This window comes from Pipistrellus hanaki, assembly GCF_964339955.1.
Source record: "Pipistrellus hanaki genome assembly, chromosome: 11".
Classification (NCBI taxonomy): Eukaryota; Metazoa; Chordata; class Mammalia; order Chiroptera; family Vespertilionidae; genus Pipistrellus; species Pipistrellus hanaki.
Window position 1 is genome coordinate 65,049,041 of NC_140513.1, and position 17,161 is coordinate 65,066,201.

Genomic DNA, 17,161 nt, shown 5'->3' on the forward strand with positions numbered 1-17,161 from the left:
ATTATAAAAGTCACTACAAAAGTAGTAGTGATCCCTAAGAACAGTTGGATAAACATCTGATTCATTTTGTTGTTGATGTTATGTAGCTTTAAACGTTAAATCTTGAAGCAGTTTTGAAAGCGTTCTTTACCTAAAATATGGTTTCATATTGAAGCACTCTTTAGGATGTCGTGAAAACATAGTGATGCATAGCGAAAGCCATCTGGTTGCTGGCTAGCCATCAAGTGCACACTGCCATTTGTTCAGATTTCTTAGTCCAGAGGAAGTAAAGCTTTGCATGAGAGTTTACTCCAGAAATCAAGCCATACTGCTATGTGAAAAGTCACGTGTCATTATTGAAACTTATGGTTAAGGGCTATTTCTCCTTTAAAAAAGTCTTATTTATTTTCACTCATCAAAAGTATCTGTTGGCATTCTTACCATCAGAAACCTGTATGGAAAAAATAAAAATTTGACTTCATCTGAAAAGAGTTGTATCATGATATATGAAAAATTTTTAAATAATCTGAAGGAAGGAACACTGCAATTTTTCCATTTCAGATCGCCTTTGTTTTGCCATTCTCTGCAGCAGACCAAAGAGTTCATCAAATGTACATTATTTCACCATAGATAATGAACTTGAATATGAGAAGTAAGTATTGGTTTTTAAAAGATTGTTAGTAACTTTTTGTTTTTGTTTTTGAAGAATCTAAAGGTATGTTTATAAACAGGATAACCTTGGAAAATTACAAATCTGTTGACTGATAAAAAGGATGTTTTTCCTTTAATTTTCCTTTAACCCTTAGTAATAAAGTATATCCTTAGGGAAAAACTCAAAATGGAAGAATCTTTCTAAATGTAATAACTTATATTTAAAATTCTAATAGTTTACAGTACAATGAAGTATAAAATAATGTATTAAGATGTGTCTTTACCAGTGGAAAAACAGCTTTCTTTATTCAGAAAGTATTTCCATATGTTATTTGAGGTGAGATGTAGGTGTTGAACCATTTTTTAATAGGCATTATTTACCAAAATATCTCTTCAACTTAAGGTAGTGTGACTGATAACAATTTGGTGTATGCTTTCTTGTCTGAATTTGATCTTTAGCTCCAAAAAGGCATTAATATTCAGGGCATCTAGAATATACTATATGTTTTTGTGTTTTACTTTTAAAGCTTCTACGCAGATTTTGGACCACTCAATCTGGCAATGCTTTACAGATATTGTTGCAAGATAAATAAGAAATTAAAGGTAAAGTCTCTTTTATGTAAGATTTGACTTAATCATTGTTAGCCTGGTCTTGGGGAGGGGAAAGTAAGGAAAGCACATCTGTTTTAAAAAGGAAATGTCATGTTTTTACTGCAGTGGTGTTTGGGGCATATTCGTGGTTTTCTTATTTTATAAAGGCATAGTGTATATGTTAGTTGTCCAGAGTTTTGATTGAGCAGTTTGAGTTTGGACCATTTGATTCTGGCTTGGATTAGTGATTCTTAAATATTTGAAGTCCAAAGTGGAAACTGTTTAATAAAGTAAATCTCTTACTGTCTGACCTAATGGAACTGAAACCTAACAAGAGAAACATCTCTTGCTTTGATAGGAAGGAGTGCTGGCAAACAAAGAAGACCCTGCCCCTCTTACTGTCTCTCATTCTACCTTGACTCTCCCCTGATGTTGTACTATTATACTTGTGATTTCACCTTGACCTTTACACTTGGGATTCAGGAGCAGGGGAAACAAGGGCAAGCAGCTATCTTTGAGGCTGTCACTGAGAGCTGCAACAGTGTATTTCTAAGCTTCAGACCCCATCCATTTATTTAAAAAACTTTGAATGATTGGCCATGCACAATGGGAAGTGTATATACTGCTGGCAATTCCTAATGAGTCATTATAAATTCTCAAGTCAAAAATACTGGATTTGGGACAGGTCCTTTTTAAAAACAACTTTATTCAGTCAATTACTTAACAGTCTACTACACAGAACAAATAACATTATTTTCAATTAAAATGAAATTATATTAAAATTTATGGGTAAGGCAGGTGTTTTTTGTTTGAGTGTCAAACCAGAACTTTCACATCATAAATATTAGAAGCACCTAATCTGTAAAGTGGAAGTTGTAGTATTGCCTTTTTTTAATTATTATTATTATATGTGTGTTCACTATGAATTTGTATTGAAATGGAGACTCTTCTTTCTGCACTTTTTCTCTTAAATAAGAATATAAGCACTTATGATCTTATGTGTTCATGTCTCCCCTCCCTTTTCCAGTTGTCAGTGGCAGGCTTTTTGTTTCATGCAGGGCCATGAAGCTAACAATAATTCCTCTCCCCCCACTTGTGTTCCTTTGGTCTAATTTTGAAAGAATTTTTTTCCCCACACTCAGCCATCTATGAACTTGTATCCTTTGGGTCAACTAAGAATGGATTGGTTCCCCACCTCCCCTCTTTTTAACGTTTTATCATTCGCTAGCACAACTTGTAGTCTCGAGCATCCAAACTGGTCAAAGCATTACTGCCTATTCAATTAGTAGTGATAAAACTGTGTCGAGAGATTGAATGAAGAGACCCTTGTGTTTGTGTTGCTCTATGGCTGGTTGGATTTGTTTCAGTTTTTAAAATCAACCTGGCTCTCTCACTCCACGTAAACAACTAAAGGAACATGTGCTCGCATCCATTACTGACTCACCGAGGCCTTGGACGTGAGCTCATTGAAGTGAATGTGTCCTAGCCTCTCCCTCACCAAATCCATGCCCACCCAGAATCCATGCCCACCCACGTTATTAAAGTTAAGGTGCGAAAGTGCTAACTCAGCATGTGTTGCTCTGGGTTTTAACTTTGATACCCTTTTCATCTTTAACTTTTTATCGAAGTGCAGTGTGTGTACAGAAATATGTACAGATCATGAGGGTACAGTTCAATCAGTTGTCACAAACTGAATATACATGGGCTGTCCTCTTATTTCTTATTCATCAGGTAAGGGATAGGGCACTAGCAGCACCACTCAGGAGCCCACTTACGCTCTCTGGGTATCTCTGCGCCTCTCACCTGACCCTCCTCCCCCCCATCCCCCCATTCACTATGCTGATGTCTAACACAAAGAATTACTTCTGCCCGGTTTTATATACCCTTTTATTGTAATTTAAATGCCTTGGGAATAGGTTTTGGTTTTGTGTGTGTGTGTGTGTGTGTGTGTGTGTGTGTGTGTGTGTGTGTGTTTTTTAAGTCAAACAGTTGACCTCGTCCTCCCCCTCGCTTCTTATTTATTCTGTCAGAGGTAGTCTGTACTTTCTATCTTTTCCTGTCTCCTTCCCTTTTCTTTAATTATGCGTTTCTTCTGACCCAATAATGGGAAGGTACACGGTACTTTGGGACATCAAAATTAGTATTTTTAAAGGTCTTGCTAATATGAATGCTGAGATTTGGAATTTATCTTCATCACAAAATAAAGTTTTAGAAGACCTGAAATTATGAAACAATACACTAACAGTTGTGTATCTTTATGCAGTCCATCCCAATGATAAGGAAGAAAATTGTTCATTTTACTGGCCCTGATCAGAGAAAACAAGCAAATGCTGCTTTCCTTATTGGATGCTACATGGTAAGTGTCTACCTCCTTTCCTCCTGTGTCAGTGAAAATGCATACAGCAGTGGTGCCTCACATTTGCTGTTGGAAGTGCGAAATTATTTTTCTAAGATATTTTGATTTCCCCCCCAGAGAAATATGTTTTGATTTTTAAAATTGATCAGTTGAGGAGGCTGTCCACATGCAGGGACAGGGGCGTGGGGAAGACTCTGTCCTTTGTGCTCATTTTGCTGTGCACCTAAAGCCGCTTTTAAAAAGTCTGTTTTAAAAATTGACCAGCTATTATGAAAACCTTTATCTGTTATGGCGCTTAAGGTTAGAAAATAATGCCCTCCAGCTCAGCCAGTGTGGCTCACCAGTTGAGTGTTGACCTATGAACCAAGAGGTCACGGTCCGATTCCTGGTCAGGTTGTGGGCTCAATCTCCGTGTGTGGCTTGCAGGAGGCAGCCAGTCAATGATTCTTTCTCATCATTGGTGTTTCTATCTCTCTTTCCCTCTCCCTTTCTGAAATCAATGAAAAAAAAAATTTTTTTTTAAATCAAAATACACCAAATGAAGTAAGAGTGCTTTATAGTTTGAATACAAGTTTTTCCTTACTAAGGTGTGACTCTAAGATTATCTTCATCCTCATCAGAAGGTCTAGCAGGAGGACGTGGTGTGTCAGTGCTGTAGGAAATGGGTAACATACCCCCTAGCTTACACATGGCATTGAGTGGTTATCTATTGGGCCAGTGGAAGTGTGTATATTTACACAGGAATTATGAATTTCATTGGTTTGTAAATATCATGGGAGATATTTGTGGGCTTTTTTTTTTTTTTTTTTTTTTTTTTTGAGTCAGTTTTTCTCTAGCGCCTAGATTCATCTGCAGGACTCTAAGCAATAGTTTTTCCGGCCAGCTGAGCCTCCCCTGTCCACACCCTCCCTCTCCCCCCACCACCACCCACCCAGGGAACAAGGCCTCATCTTTTAGTGGAAGAGAAACAGCTCCTCCGTTCAAGGGCACTGATGCTTTTGCCACCTCCACCCACCCAAGTTGTAGTAATGCCTACCCTTCATTTAAAAAACAAAGGGATTGCTTTTGTTCCTGGGATCCTTCTTTCTTCCCTCAGCTTGTTACTTGATTCTGTCATGCTGCCTCCCTCTTAAAATACATATCTTTTCTTATGTATAACTTTATAATTAGGGATTTACATTGATTAGACCAAAAGTTGGTGGTACTAGTTAAAATTTCACCTCAAAATTGAATAATTTCTTTTTCTATGTCGAAACTAATTCACAACAATGATTAAGGCCTTTTGTGGGTTGTTTTCCTATTTGTGCCCACAAAAGTGGTTGAGAAATAATTCTGAGATAACTAAGTTCTATTATCTTTGCATTTGTGAAACACAGGTTGTAGAATGTGCCTAGCAGAATTTGATTTCTTAAGCTCACCCAGATGTGATGTTGTGTGTTTGTTTTTCCATCTTTTGGCTGTTGTGCTTGGCTGTAAACACTGTTAGGGGGAAAGAGCCTACTCAAGGTCTCAAGAAAAAGAGAGGCTGGAAATGTAGTTGTTTAACGAGGGCATTTGCTCTCATTACTTGGCGAGTCACTGGGGAGAAACCCCAGGGTTGGAGTAAATTATGACAGCTTTACAGAAAAGGGGAGACAGCCAGAGTTCTTGGGGTTTATAACAGATTACAGGGAACCCTGGAGGAGTGGTCCCTTCTTACAGAGCCCAGGAGGAAACAAACGCTGGCCGAAGCTGGCGGCAGGGGCGGCAGGGAGCGTGCTCCGGAGCAGAACTGCAGAGCTCCGCCTGTGGCAGTTTGTCTCACGTTCGATGGCATGTCCGCAAGACGGGGGTTCCTGGGGAATCAGACCTGGTGACCTCAGCGTGAAGAAGCCCTGAGAGGGTAGCTGTGGGCATGGTGAGGACCAAGGGTTGTCAGAAAAGCGAAATCAAAACACTAGATCATTTTTTAAATAAGAGATATAATTTTTTATATCTCTTTTTAAATGTTGTTGTTTTTACTGCTGATTAAAAACAGTAACTCCTTGGAATATTCATTGAAAATTTGTTGGCATATTTGTTTGTAGTTTGGTGTTGGCCTTTTGACTCCATATAGGTTTGTATTTTGATATTGTTAAATATAAATCCAGCCCAGTAACGTTCAATATCGAATTGTCGTTATTAACAATGCATGCAGCAGGCAGCATTCCATCTGGTAAATGGAAAGGTGCCCCAGGAGCTCTGTAAACAAGGAGGAGGAGGGTCCGGCAGTGGATTATTTTAGGCAAGGTCTTTTGAGGCAGATTACTTCATTAGTGCTGACCTGGAAATTCCAGACGGATTGGTTTAGAATTCCATTCCTGGGATGGCTGAAACTGCAGTTACGATAGGTATGAAGTCTTAGTTCGGCTTAGCAACTCTGACTCCATTTTGGGCCTGTTGTTTCTTTTTCATAGCAGGCGAAGTTAATTTGGGGGAGGACTTAATATATTTTTGGTTTACAAATCTTTTCAGGACTTTATGCTCTCAGGTTAGCACTGATTTGATTGGTTAGGAAAGTGCCAGGTAAGCCATTTGGGCACCCACTTAAGTTCATTCCTGGGCTCAGCTGGAAACCAGCTTGGCAGGAGGATTACAACTCTTGGCTGTAGCAAGAGTTGTTGCAGCCATGAAGGGCTGGCAGACGTGGGAGCATGGAACTGTAATGATGCTAGGTGGGGAAACAGGAGGAAGGCATTTTGAAAAGGAAATAGTAGCAAAGAAGTGTCCAGATATAATGTGAATACCTCACAAGATTGACATCAGGGTAAGTGCATGAAGGCTTTGATCTGGTTGAATCCACCACTAGAAATTTGTAGTAAGATGATGAGAATTCTCCTAAAAATTGATCTTCAGCCTTGACAACTTTTTCAGGAGTTGCTGAGGGATTTTGGAATCAGTAAGGCTTTTTAGTGATTGCCTGGGGAGACAGGGGGTGGGGGAGTGGATAATGTTAAAAGAGGCAAAAAATCTGGAGAAGAACTGTTGAGAAGTCAGTTCCAAGTGGACTGACTGATTCTGCCCTTTTACACTCTGGGCCTCCCAAAGGAATGATGCTCCCTTCATCCTCCTGATCCGAAAGGCCCTAATGGGTTGTGGAGGAGGCATGAGAATGAAGCATCAACACTTCTATCTATTTTATCCTTAAGCACAAGAGATTGGGCTTTAGTGCAAACACTTAAAATACATTGAAATGCCATGCTCACCGGGACTTTTGCCACATGGCCAGGCGCCATCAGTGGTGTAAGAAGTGAGAGGAGCAGCCTGGCTGTTCATTTGTCTTCTGTATATTTTCAGGTACCACACTTTATGTGGCCTTGTGAATGGATTTATCAACTACCCAAATAGTAGGATCTTTGGTAACAAATTTACTCGAAACTAAAAATCTTTTGAGCCGAAACCGGTTTGGCTCAGTGGTAGAGCGTCGGTCTGCGGACTGAAAGGTCCCAGGTTCGATTCCGGTCAAGGGCATGTACCTTGGTTGCGGGCACATCCCCAGTAGGGGGTGTGCAAGAGGCAGCTGGCAATGTTTCTCTCTCATGGACGTTTCTAGCTCTATCCCTCTCTCTTCCTCTCTGTAAAAAATCAATAAAATATATTTAAAAAAAATAAAATAAAATAATAAAAATCTTTTGAATCACTCTGTAAAAGAGCTGAAGAGCATAACAGATAAGTGAAATTTTCTTTTACAAAAAGATGAGTGAACCATATCATTTTACAAAATAGAAAGTTTGTGATAAGACTATTGTGATAAGTCAGTGGCTGCTAACTGAGCTAGATGTTGGGGTGGTGGTACTTAACCTATCTTTTCAGATATGAAATTTTCAGTGAAAAAGTAAATTTTTTTCATAACAAATTCATGATTAAGAAAATATTTCACAAATAAAAGTTTGAAACTTTATATTTTTGTTGTAAAAAAAAATTATGTCATATATTATACAAAACCTATTTGTGTACGTTTGAGAAATTTGGGACATTTTACTTGAAAAAGAAACACCTCTTTTCTATTTATAAAGTAGGACATGTGCATATGTATGTGTGTATACTGTGCTTTGTGCCCACTAGTATAGTTTTATCACCTGCTTTTTCCAGTGAATAATCTGGTATTCTGTTTTAGTACACGTTTTACCATCTTTATACCCAAATTATATTCGTTTTCCCCCTATGAATCCAAAACATTCAAGCCAATCCCTGATCCAGGTTGATGTGGTGGTTGTAGTCCTAAGCTCTCACATGATTTATTGAAGGAACCAGTCCTTTTATCTTGTAGAATGTCCCACGTTTTGAATTTCTATTCTTTTTTCTTCGTGATATTTTAAAACTTGTTTCTTTTGTATTTTTTGTGAACTAGACATCGTATCTCTAGGTTTATGCATTAGGTAGTATATGTTGCATTACATCAGAAAACATAAAATACCTCACTTACCATTAGTGATGGTGAAAATGACCACTGGATTAGGTGCTAACCATCAAATCCCTTTCAGTGTATGATTTTCTCCTTAGGGCTTAAAAGTATTCTGTGTGATATAATTTTGGATCTGCCTGTAGTCATGTGTTTGGTTCCTCATCAACCATGCATCCAATGTTTTAAATAATAATTGATAATACTTGCCTGAATCAGTGATTTTATTAGGGTTCCAGGATAACGTTTTTTGAATTATTTTATTTATCCTTCATTTATTAGCTGGTTATCTCTTTCTTTTTTTAATCCTCTCCCAAGGATTGATTTTTTTTATTTTTTTATTTTTTTATTTTTTTATTTTTTTTAGAAAGACAGGAAGGGGCACGGAGAGAGAGAGAGAAATGTCAATCCGTTGCCTCCTGTATTCGCCCTAACTGGGGATCTAACTCGAAACAGGTGTGTCCCCTGAACAGGAATCAAACTACAGCCTTTTGATGTACTGGACGACGCTCCTGCCAGGGCAGGGCTTTCTTTTATGGGAACTTAGCTTTCCCTCATCCAGTTAGGGCTCTTTGGTTACCCTGCAACCAAAGTTTCTACTGAAAAGACAGAATGAGTGGTAATTTTCCTTTAATTACCAGTTTTCAAAGTAAAGTGCTGTATTAATAACCATAAAACAAAATTTTACATCTTGCTTTATTTTTTTTTAAGGAATGTAGTATTTTTATTATTATTATGTTTTTATTTCAGAGAGAGAGAGAGAAAGGGAAACATTGACCGGCTGCCTCCTGCATGCCCCGTGTTGTAGATCGAGCCCACCTCCTAGGCATGTGTCCTGCCTGGGAATTGAACCTGGGACCTCCTGGTACATGGGATGACACTACACTGATCTGCACCACTAGGCTACAACCTGCTTTGAAATCATCTAAACACAGTATTAGTGGGTTCTGATCTCATTTGGTAAACATTTTTAAAATGTGCAAGCACTTTTCCCATTAGTTTTTAAGAACATCTGTGAGCACTTGGGAAGTTGGAAATTCACTAACCAAGTCACATCATTTTTGAGTGGGATTAGAAAAATGAGTGTACTCATTCCTGCATTTTTATTTATATATCATTTATGGTCAACTATCTTTTTTTTACTTATTGCACACATTAAACTCAAGAATTGAAATAGCTGAACTTATAATTACAACGAGGCTTCAAATAAAAATTGTTTTAAATGAAGCATATCAATCACATTAACTGTTACATTTATTAATATTTAGGGAACAAAAGAGGTTCTTTTTTTTCTGGTTAATCCTCACCTGAGGATTTTTTTTATTGATTTTTAAAGAGGGGGAGAGACAGAGAGAAATATCAATGTGAGAGAGACACATCTATTTGATTGTCTTTTTGCATGCGCCCTGACTGTGGCCGGGATCAAGCCTGCAACAGAGGTACATGCCCTAGACTGGAATCGAACCTGAGACCTTTCAGTCTGTGCAGGCTGATGCCCTACGCACTGAGCCAAAACAGCTAGGGCCAAAAGGGGTTCTTTAGCACAGTTACAATGTACAAAAATTCATTTTAGAAATAATTGTAACTATTTTTCTCTTACTTTAAAATTTTTATGTGTTCTTTAAATGGAGATGGCACACTATTTTACAAGTAGATATAAACATTAATTTCTAGTGGTATAAAAACTATTTGAAAGAGGCCACTTTATAGTGGATGAAGCATAGGATGTTTAAGTTCAGACTGAGCTGACTTCTGAGCTGACTTTTATTTTTTTATTTTTTTTATAAATATATTTTATTGATTTTTTACAGAGAGGAAGGGAGAGAGATAGAGAGCTAGAAACGTCGATGAGAGAGAAACATCGACCAGCTGCCTCTTGCACATCCCCCACTGGGGATGTGCCCGCAACCAACGTACATGCCCTTGACTGGAATCAAACCCAGGACCTTTCAGTCCACAGACCGACGCTCTACCACTGAGCCAAACTGGCTTCGGCTGAGCTGACTTTTAATTTATTGTATATCAACTGGTGCAGCATTTGACAAAATCCAATAAAAACTCTCAGAAAAATGGGAATAGAGGGATCATATCTCAACATAATAAAAGCCTTAGATGACAAACCTACACCAATATCATACTCAATGGCCAAAAACTAAACCCATTTCCCCTAAGAACAGGAACAAGACAGGGATGCCAACTTTCACAATTCCTGAAAGTGCTAGCCATAGCAATCAGACAAGAAGAAGAAATAAAAAGCATCCAAATTGAAAAGAAGAAGTAAAACTGTCCTTATTCACAGATGACATGATATTATTGTACATAGAAAACCACAAAGATGCCATAAAAAAAACTACTAGACTTAATAAATGAATTAGGCAATGCAGCAGGATACAAAATTAACATCCAGAAATCTATGGCTTTTTTATACACCAATAATGAACTCAGAAAGAGCAACTAAACAAACAATCCCATTTACCATTGCAACAAAAAGATTAAGATACGTAGGAACAAACTTAAACTAAGGAGATAAAAGACCTGTACTCAGAAAACTACAGGATGTAGAAGAGGTAGAGGAAGACATAAACAGATGGAAGAACATACCGTCTTCATGGAATGGTAGAATGAACATCATTAAAATATCCATACTACCCAAAGCAATCTATAGATTCAATGCAATTCCCATTAAAATTACAGTGTCATATTTCACAGACCTAGAACAAAATCTCCAAAAATTCATATGAGATAAAAAAAAACAACAACAAATAGCTACAGCAATCCTGAGAAAGAACAAAGTACCGTATTTTCTGGCGTACAAGACGACTTTTGAAACGAAAAAAAGTCAACCGAAAATCGGGGGCAAAAGACCAAAATTGCAAAAAAATTACCTGCAGATCTTGACGGCAAAGTAAGTCTTTTCTTTGAAGTGGGGGGTAGTCTTATACAGCGAATATAGGCCTAAACCTATGTTTTAACTGTAAAATTAGGGGGTCGTCTTATATGCTGGAAAATATGGTAGGCTCGATTACAATACCAGATATCAAACTATATTACAAAGCCACTATTGTTAATTTTATTTGTTTGTTTGTTCACTAGAGGCCCAGTGCATGAAATTCGTGCACTGAGCGAGGTGGGGGGGTGGAGGAGGGTGTCGTCCCCTCAGCCCAGCCTGCACCCTCTCCAATCCTGGACCCCTTGCGGGGTGTCCAACTCCCCAGACTCAGGCCTAAACCAGCAGTCAGACATCCCTCTCACAATCCTGGACCACTGGCTCCTAATCGCTCACCTGCCTGGTCACCTCTAACTGCCACCACCGCCCCCCACCCCAGACTGATGGCTCCTCAATGCCCCCCCCCCTACAGGCCAGGTCGCCCCCAACTTTCCTCCCCTGCCAGTCTGGTCACCCCCAACTGCTTCCCTCTTCTGACCTGATACTCCTACTGGCCCCTGCTCCCTCCCCCCCATCTGGCCTGGTCATTCCCAACTGCCCCCCCTGCTGGCCTGGTCACCTCTCACTGCCCCCTCCAACACCCCTGCTAGCCTGGTCACCCAGGCAGCCTTCTTGTTCAGTCATTTGGTCGTCCCTCATTAACCCTCCTGTCGGCCTAGTTATAGGCAGCCATCTTGTGAGGGTATGAAGGTCAATTTGCATATTACCTCTTTCTTATATAGGATTCCTCACCCAAGGATAGGCTTAGAGCGAGGAAGGAGGGAGAGGAAGAAAAAGAAACAGAGACATTCATGTGAGAGAAGAACATTGATTGATTTCCTTCCATTGGTGTCCCAATCAGGGTTTTAACCTGAAATTCAGGTATGTGCCCTGTCCAGAAATGGAACCCGCAAATTTGGTGCACAGGACATTGCTCAGTCAACTAAGTCACTTTAGCTGGCCCTAATTTTATTTTAGGCAAAGTATCTTGTGCAAATTAAGCATTTAATAAATACCATTTTCTTTTTCTTTGTTCTGTCTACCATTACTATAACTTAAATCATATTTCTGTAAAAAAAAAAAAGTTAATATTTTATGTTACTGGTTTTCAACTTCGGTTCCATCTTACTGTCCCAACATTTGTATTTTCCTGCAGATAATAAGTATTTAGTTCTTCCATAGGTTAAATATACTTTTGATGGTTTGCCTGGAAATTAACCATCACTTCTAACATTTTCTGTGGTTAAAGCATTCTGAGTTTAAAAGACACAGCAAAATGTTGTTTTCAAATTTGCTTTTATCTAATGGTTCCTAGGTTACCTTAGTAAAGTGTTTATATTATTATTATTAAATATGTTTTTAGAGAAAGAGGAAGCAAAAGGGAGAGAGAGTGAAACATTGATCAGCTACCTTCTATATGCGCCCCAACTAGGAATTGAACCCGAAATAAACCTTTTGGTGTATAAGACTCCGTTCCAACCAACTGAACCACTTGGCCAGGGTCTTATTTTATATCTAATGATGATGATCTTTTGAACCTGTGGCCCACTTTTTCATAATGATTTAATTACTTTGGACCTGGATTAGTCAGTGCTGGTTAAGGTGGCAGGTGGATACAGGGATCACTTGAGTTAAAAGAGGGGAATAGAGGAGAGAGGATCTGGAAACAGTGGGTAAGAATACAGTTTAGCAAACAGCAGTCGAGTCTGGGCAGCAGAGACTGGAGGACAGAACCAGGTGGACAGCCAGAGTCTTTGTAAACACTTCCCAGGCAAAACCTGAGTGTCTGTGAACGGTTGGGTTGAACAGCAACCAGGCAGCTGTAAAAGAACCAGGCGCCAGGGAGTCTGAGATGAGGTGCCCTGGAGCCCCAGAGAGGGGGCAGCATCCCTCGGGCAGCAAAGGCCCCGTGGTGGAGGCAGCTAGGTGCAGTTGTCACATTATCACACCTTCCCCTCCACCCTAATGAGCCTGCCTGCCATTTCAGCTGCATGCGCACTTGCTGGTGGTGTTAACCTCGGGGAAGTGAGGAGAAATGGCCCTCTGACCATATGTGGTGTTTGGTTGCAGATCTGTTAAGCTCTGGAGTTTGGATGCCATTTCTGTTTCTGTACTTGTTTGAGATAGCATGGTTTCTTGTCTATAAATAAGGCCTGCGCAGTAGGCCCTCTTCCATCAATAACAAGCGGTGTGATCTTGAGTGAGCGGTCAACACCAAGGCTGGAAAGTAGTAGCCTGCCAGCTTTATGTAACTCGGAGTATTTCTAAATAGTAGTTTGTTTTTTCCAATGTTTAAAGATTAGAAGATTTCTTTCTTTTTTTTTTTAATTAAGATTTTTTTTTTTTTTGTCTTAAAAAATTGTCTCCACCAAAAAGATAGTGTATCCATGTGTACTTTTCCTCCAGGCAGTTCCCTCCCTCACATCTGTGAGCTGCCTGGCCTTGGGAGATAAGTGTTTGCCACTCCAGGCATCCAATTTCCCTTTATCTAAATTGGGACTCGCTATACAAACCTACTATTGTGTGTGTGTGTGTGTGTGTGTGTGTGTGTGTGTGCACGCGCGCACGACATTTATTCACTGGGCAGGGGGTCTTTCAGTTAGGCCTGAAAGACATTTTGAAGCTTAATCTATGTTAATGAAACATTACAAATCATATCTGACTCAAGAATAACACAGTTACTGCAGTCCAGGACCCCTCAGGGGATGTCCAACTGCCACAGAGGTGGGAGAAGTTCCTGCCACCGCCACTGCGCTCACCATTTGTGAGCCCAGCTTCTGGCTGAGCAGCTCTCCTCCTGTGTTGAGCGTTTGAAAAACTAAAACTGTTGAAAAATAAGACCATCTGACTTTTTCTAAAAAATTAATTTAGGATTTTTTTCCTTACTAGTAGTTGTGCAGAAACCGTGAAAGTGATTTGATTTTATTTACTTATTTTGTCATATAAAGCTGTTTATTATATATCTTCCTTCACTGCTCACCATTTTTATGCAATAGTTGGATCTTTAAGCTTATTTCCAACTTAAGAATAGAAATAAGAAGGCTGTGTCTAAATAATTGTGTTTAGTTTTAAATCGTGTTTTTATTACTTGAGATTGTCATTTTGTGATCCTTTTATTTCAGCCACTGCTAATTGGGCCCCTCCCAGGTTGTGAGACATAGATAAGTAACCCAGGGTCAGAAATTTCACAGGGGTGGGGCAGACAGATAGTAATTTGAAAGTGGGGGTGGTGGGAGTCCTAGAAATGGTACAGTATTGTTCAGCAAAAAAGATTCTTGTACTGTGACTGAAAAGCACTACTGATTTCTTAAGTATTCTCTAGCCCAGTATTTCATTCTTGTGAGATTGCTTTTTGCTCCATAGGACAGATTTTTCCTTTTTTTCAAATGTTTAAGTTGATTTGAGAGAGACTGAGAGAGAAACGTTGATTGGTCACTTCCCATATGCTCCCCAACTGAACCACACCAGCGAGAACTGGAGAGATTTATTGAGAGAGATACAGACAGACACCCAAGCAACAATACACTCCTTATCGATGCTTCCTACGCCATGCGGGCTTCCTGACTTTAACATATCTGCACTTGTCTCATATTTTTATTTATTTACCCACTTTTAATAAACTGAAATGATTACTTCTGTATTATTTGCTGTGCTACTGTATTACCTGTTGCTGCATTACAAATTATCCCATGACCTAATGACTGGAATAGTAACTAACATTCTCTGAAACAGTTTCTGTGGGGGAGGTATCCAGAAGGAGCCAGCGGTAGACCTTTTTCTGGATCCCCCTGGGCTGCAGTCATCTGAAGGCTTGATGGGCTGAAGGGCTCACTGCTAGGATGGCCCATTCACATGCCTGCAAGTTATTGATGGTAGTTGGAGGAGACCATCAGGTCCTTGTCACGTGATCTGCCCGAGTGCCCTCACAGAATGATAGGTTGCTTTACCTGGGGCTAGAGTGAGGGGTCCACGAGGAAGCAAGGCAGAAGCCACAGTGCCTTTTATGACCTAGCCTCCAGAGTTCACTTTGCTGTTATTACAGCATCATTGTGGGACCCGAGAGGATGGAAATGCCAGGAGATGGGCATTACGGGGGCTGTCTTGGAAGCTGGCTGCACAGCTGTCTAATGTCCCTGTTGTTCATCATTGATTGCTTCCTGTTTTTGGACATCAGTGTGGAATGAGAGTGGCCATTCTATATACATGGCTTCTCTTGAAAATAGACCAAAAGAATTTGAGACGCCAGTTAGCTTCCAAATTGTCAGGAACACTGTGATGTTTCATAGAATTGCATTGATTTAGAGTATTGATTTGAGAATTTGTGTTAATAGAGGAACCATTTATAGGATTTTTCTTAAGTAAAAATTTAGAATAGTTTCCTTTTGGGGAGGCCTCACTAGAAAACAAGGCGAATGGGTGATTTAAAATGATTGTTTTAAAATGTGATTTAAAATGATTGTTATCAAATATTTCTTTGATTGCTGTATCTTAGTTCCTTGGGTCTGCTAGGTGATTTAAAATGATTGTTATCAAATATTTCTTTGATTGTTGTAAGGTGATTTAAAATGATTGTTATCAAATATTTCTTTGATTGTTCTATCTTAGTTCTTTGGGGCTGCTATTAACAAAATCCCAGACTGGGACACTTAGAAACAACAGAAATGTACTCCCCACTCTGGAGGCTGGGAGTCAGTCAGCGCAGGGGGCCGCGTGCTCTGCTGAGGGCGCTCGCCTGTGGGAGAGGTGAGGTCTCTCTGGAGCCTCTTTTGTAAGCACCAGTTCCATCTATGAGGGCTGCACACCTAATGGCTGAGTACCTCCCAAAGCCCTCGTGTACTGATACTCAGGATTTCATCATATGATTGGCAGGGGCACACAGCATTCTTACCATAGCATTTTTCAAGTAGACTGACTATTCATATACAGGCATTCCTCAGATAAAGTTTGTTTGTTTTTTTCCTTATCTTTCTTATTCTTGTTCATTTTCCTTTGGTTATATTTGTCCCAACTGGATTTAAAAGCTGCTTTTTTTTTTTTTAAGTTCGTCACTAGGAATTAGGTTTTGTTTCCTCATAGGAAAAATTGTTATATTTTTGTCCTTTTTGAGTTGAACTTGTGTTTCAAGGCTAATCCACAATTACTTAATGTATTAGAGACTATTTTTGTTTTGGAAGTTAGGAGGAAATAATGCCATTGCAGTGTTAGTAAAGAGCGAAACCAAAAAAGTGCATTCTTGAGCAGGAGGAATTATCATTAATCTGGTGCTTAAGGAAAACTTACTGTAATTTGAGAGGTCTTATTAGAAAACCAGAAAGAGGTCTTTGGATTTCATTGAACTAATTTACTTAAATTATGTATATGTACCAGTACACACACACACACACACACACACACACACACACACACACACCTGAATCAAATCCTATTCTCACCTTCCTTGGCCTCAAGGTATCCTTTTATTTGTTTTGTTGTGTGTTTTTTGTTTGTTTGTTTGTTTAAGGCTGGTTTATTTGGAAGGAGTCTGCTAGGAAGTCCAAGTAGAATGAAGAAAAGACTGATGTTATCTAGTAAGTCTTAGAAGAAAAAGGAAGCATGTTGGAGACTAAAAGAAAATGAGATCAGAGTAGAGGCTGGATGAAAAATTTTTTATTAAAAGATTTGTGTCCAGCTGTCATGGCTCAGTGGTTGAATGTCAACCTATGAATCATGAGGTCATGGTTTGATTCCTGGTCAGGGCGCATGCCTGTGTTGCGGGTTTAATCCCCAATGTAGGGTGTGCAAGAGGCAGCTGATGAATGATTCTCTCTCATCATTGATGTTTCTCTTTCCCTCTTCCTTCTTCTCTGAAATCAGTAAAAATATATTTTAAAGAATAATTGTTATATTGTTTTTCTAAATAGTAATAAATTAGAAAGTTAGTTGATAGGTTGATGCTTAAAAGATGTAAGTGTGGAGTAATATGTAAACAAATATAATATGTTGAATGAGATTAGATCTTGTGGTTAATTCATGATAAATTATAATCTTGTATGAGTCAGTAATAGTATACTTGAAAATTTATTTGATACTAGATAACAAAGCAGTTCTTGGAATTGAGTTATTCATAATATCTCCTGTGGGTGGTTCGTACACTGCTGTAGATAAATGTTAGAAATTCAGTATAGTTAATTATAGTTTTGTATTCTTTTTAGAGTAAATGGGATAAAATAAATCATATTGAGAAACAGGCTATTTATTG

The 17,161-nt window shown here is 39.0% G+C and overlaps 1 protein-coding gene across 17 annotated transcripts in view; it reads left to right on the forward strand.

The window, feature by feature from the left end:
• Window positions 1–17,161, forward strand: part of CDC14B (cell division cycle 14B) — a 112,110-nt gene that overhangs the window by 55,648 nt on the left and 39,301 nt on the right. For 14 of the 17 annotated variants that reach the window (XR_014796329.1, XM_084898973.1, XM_084898976.1 and 11 more), the window contains 3 exons: window positions 541–631; window positions 1,158–1,233; window positions 3,485–3,577. Coding sequence is in view for 16 of the 17 variants with exons in the window: in XM_084898976.1 (XP_084755102.1) it covers window positions 541–631; window positions 1,158–1,233; window positions 3,485–3,577 (260 nt within the window). In the remaining variant the exon portion in view is untranslated. The remainder of the gene's footprint in view (window positions 1–540; window positions 632–1,157; window positions 1,234–3,484; window positions 3,578–17,161) is intronic. The other 3 variants (XM_084898974.1, XM_084898972.1, XM_084898975.1) reach the window with 3 other exon arrangements.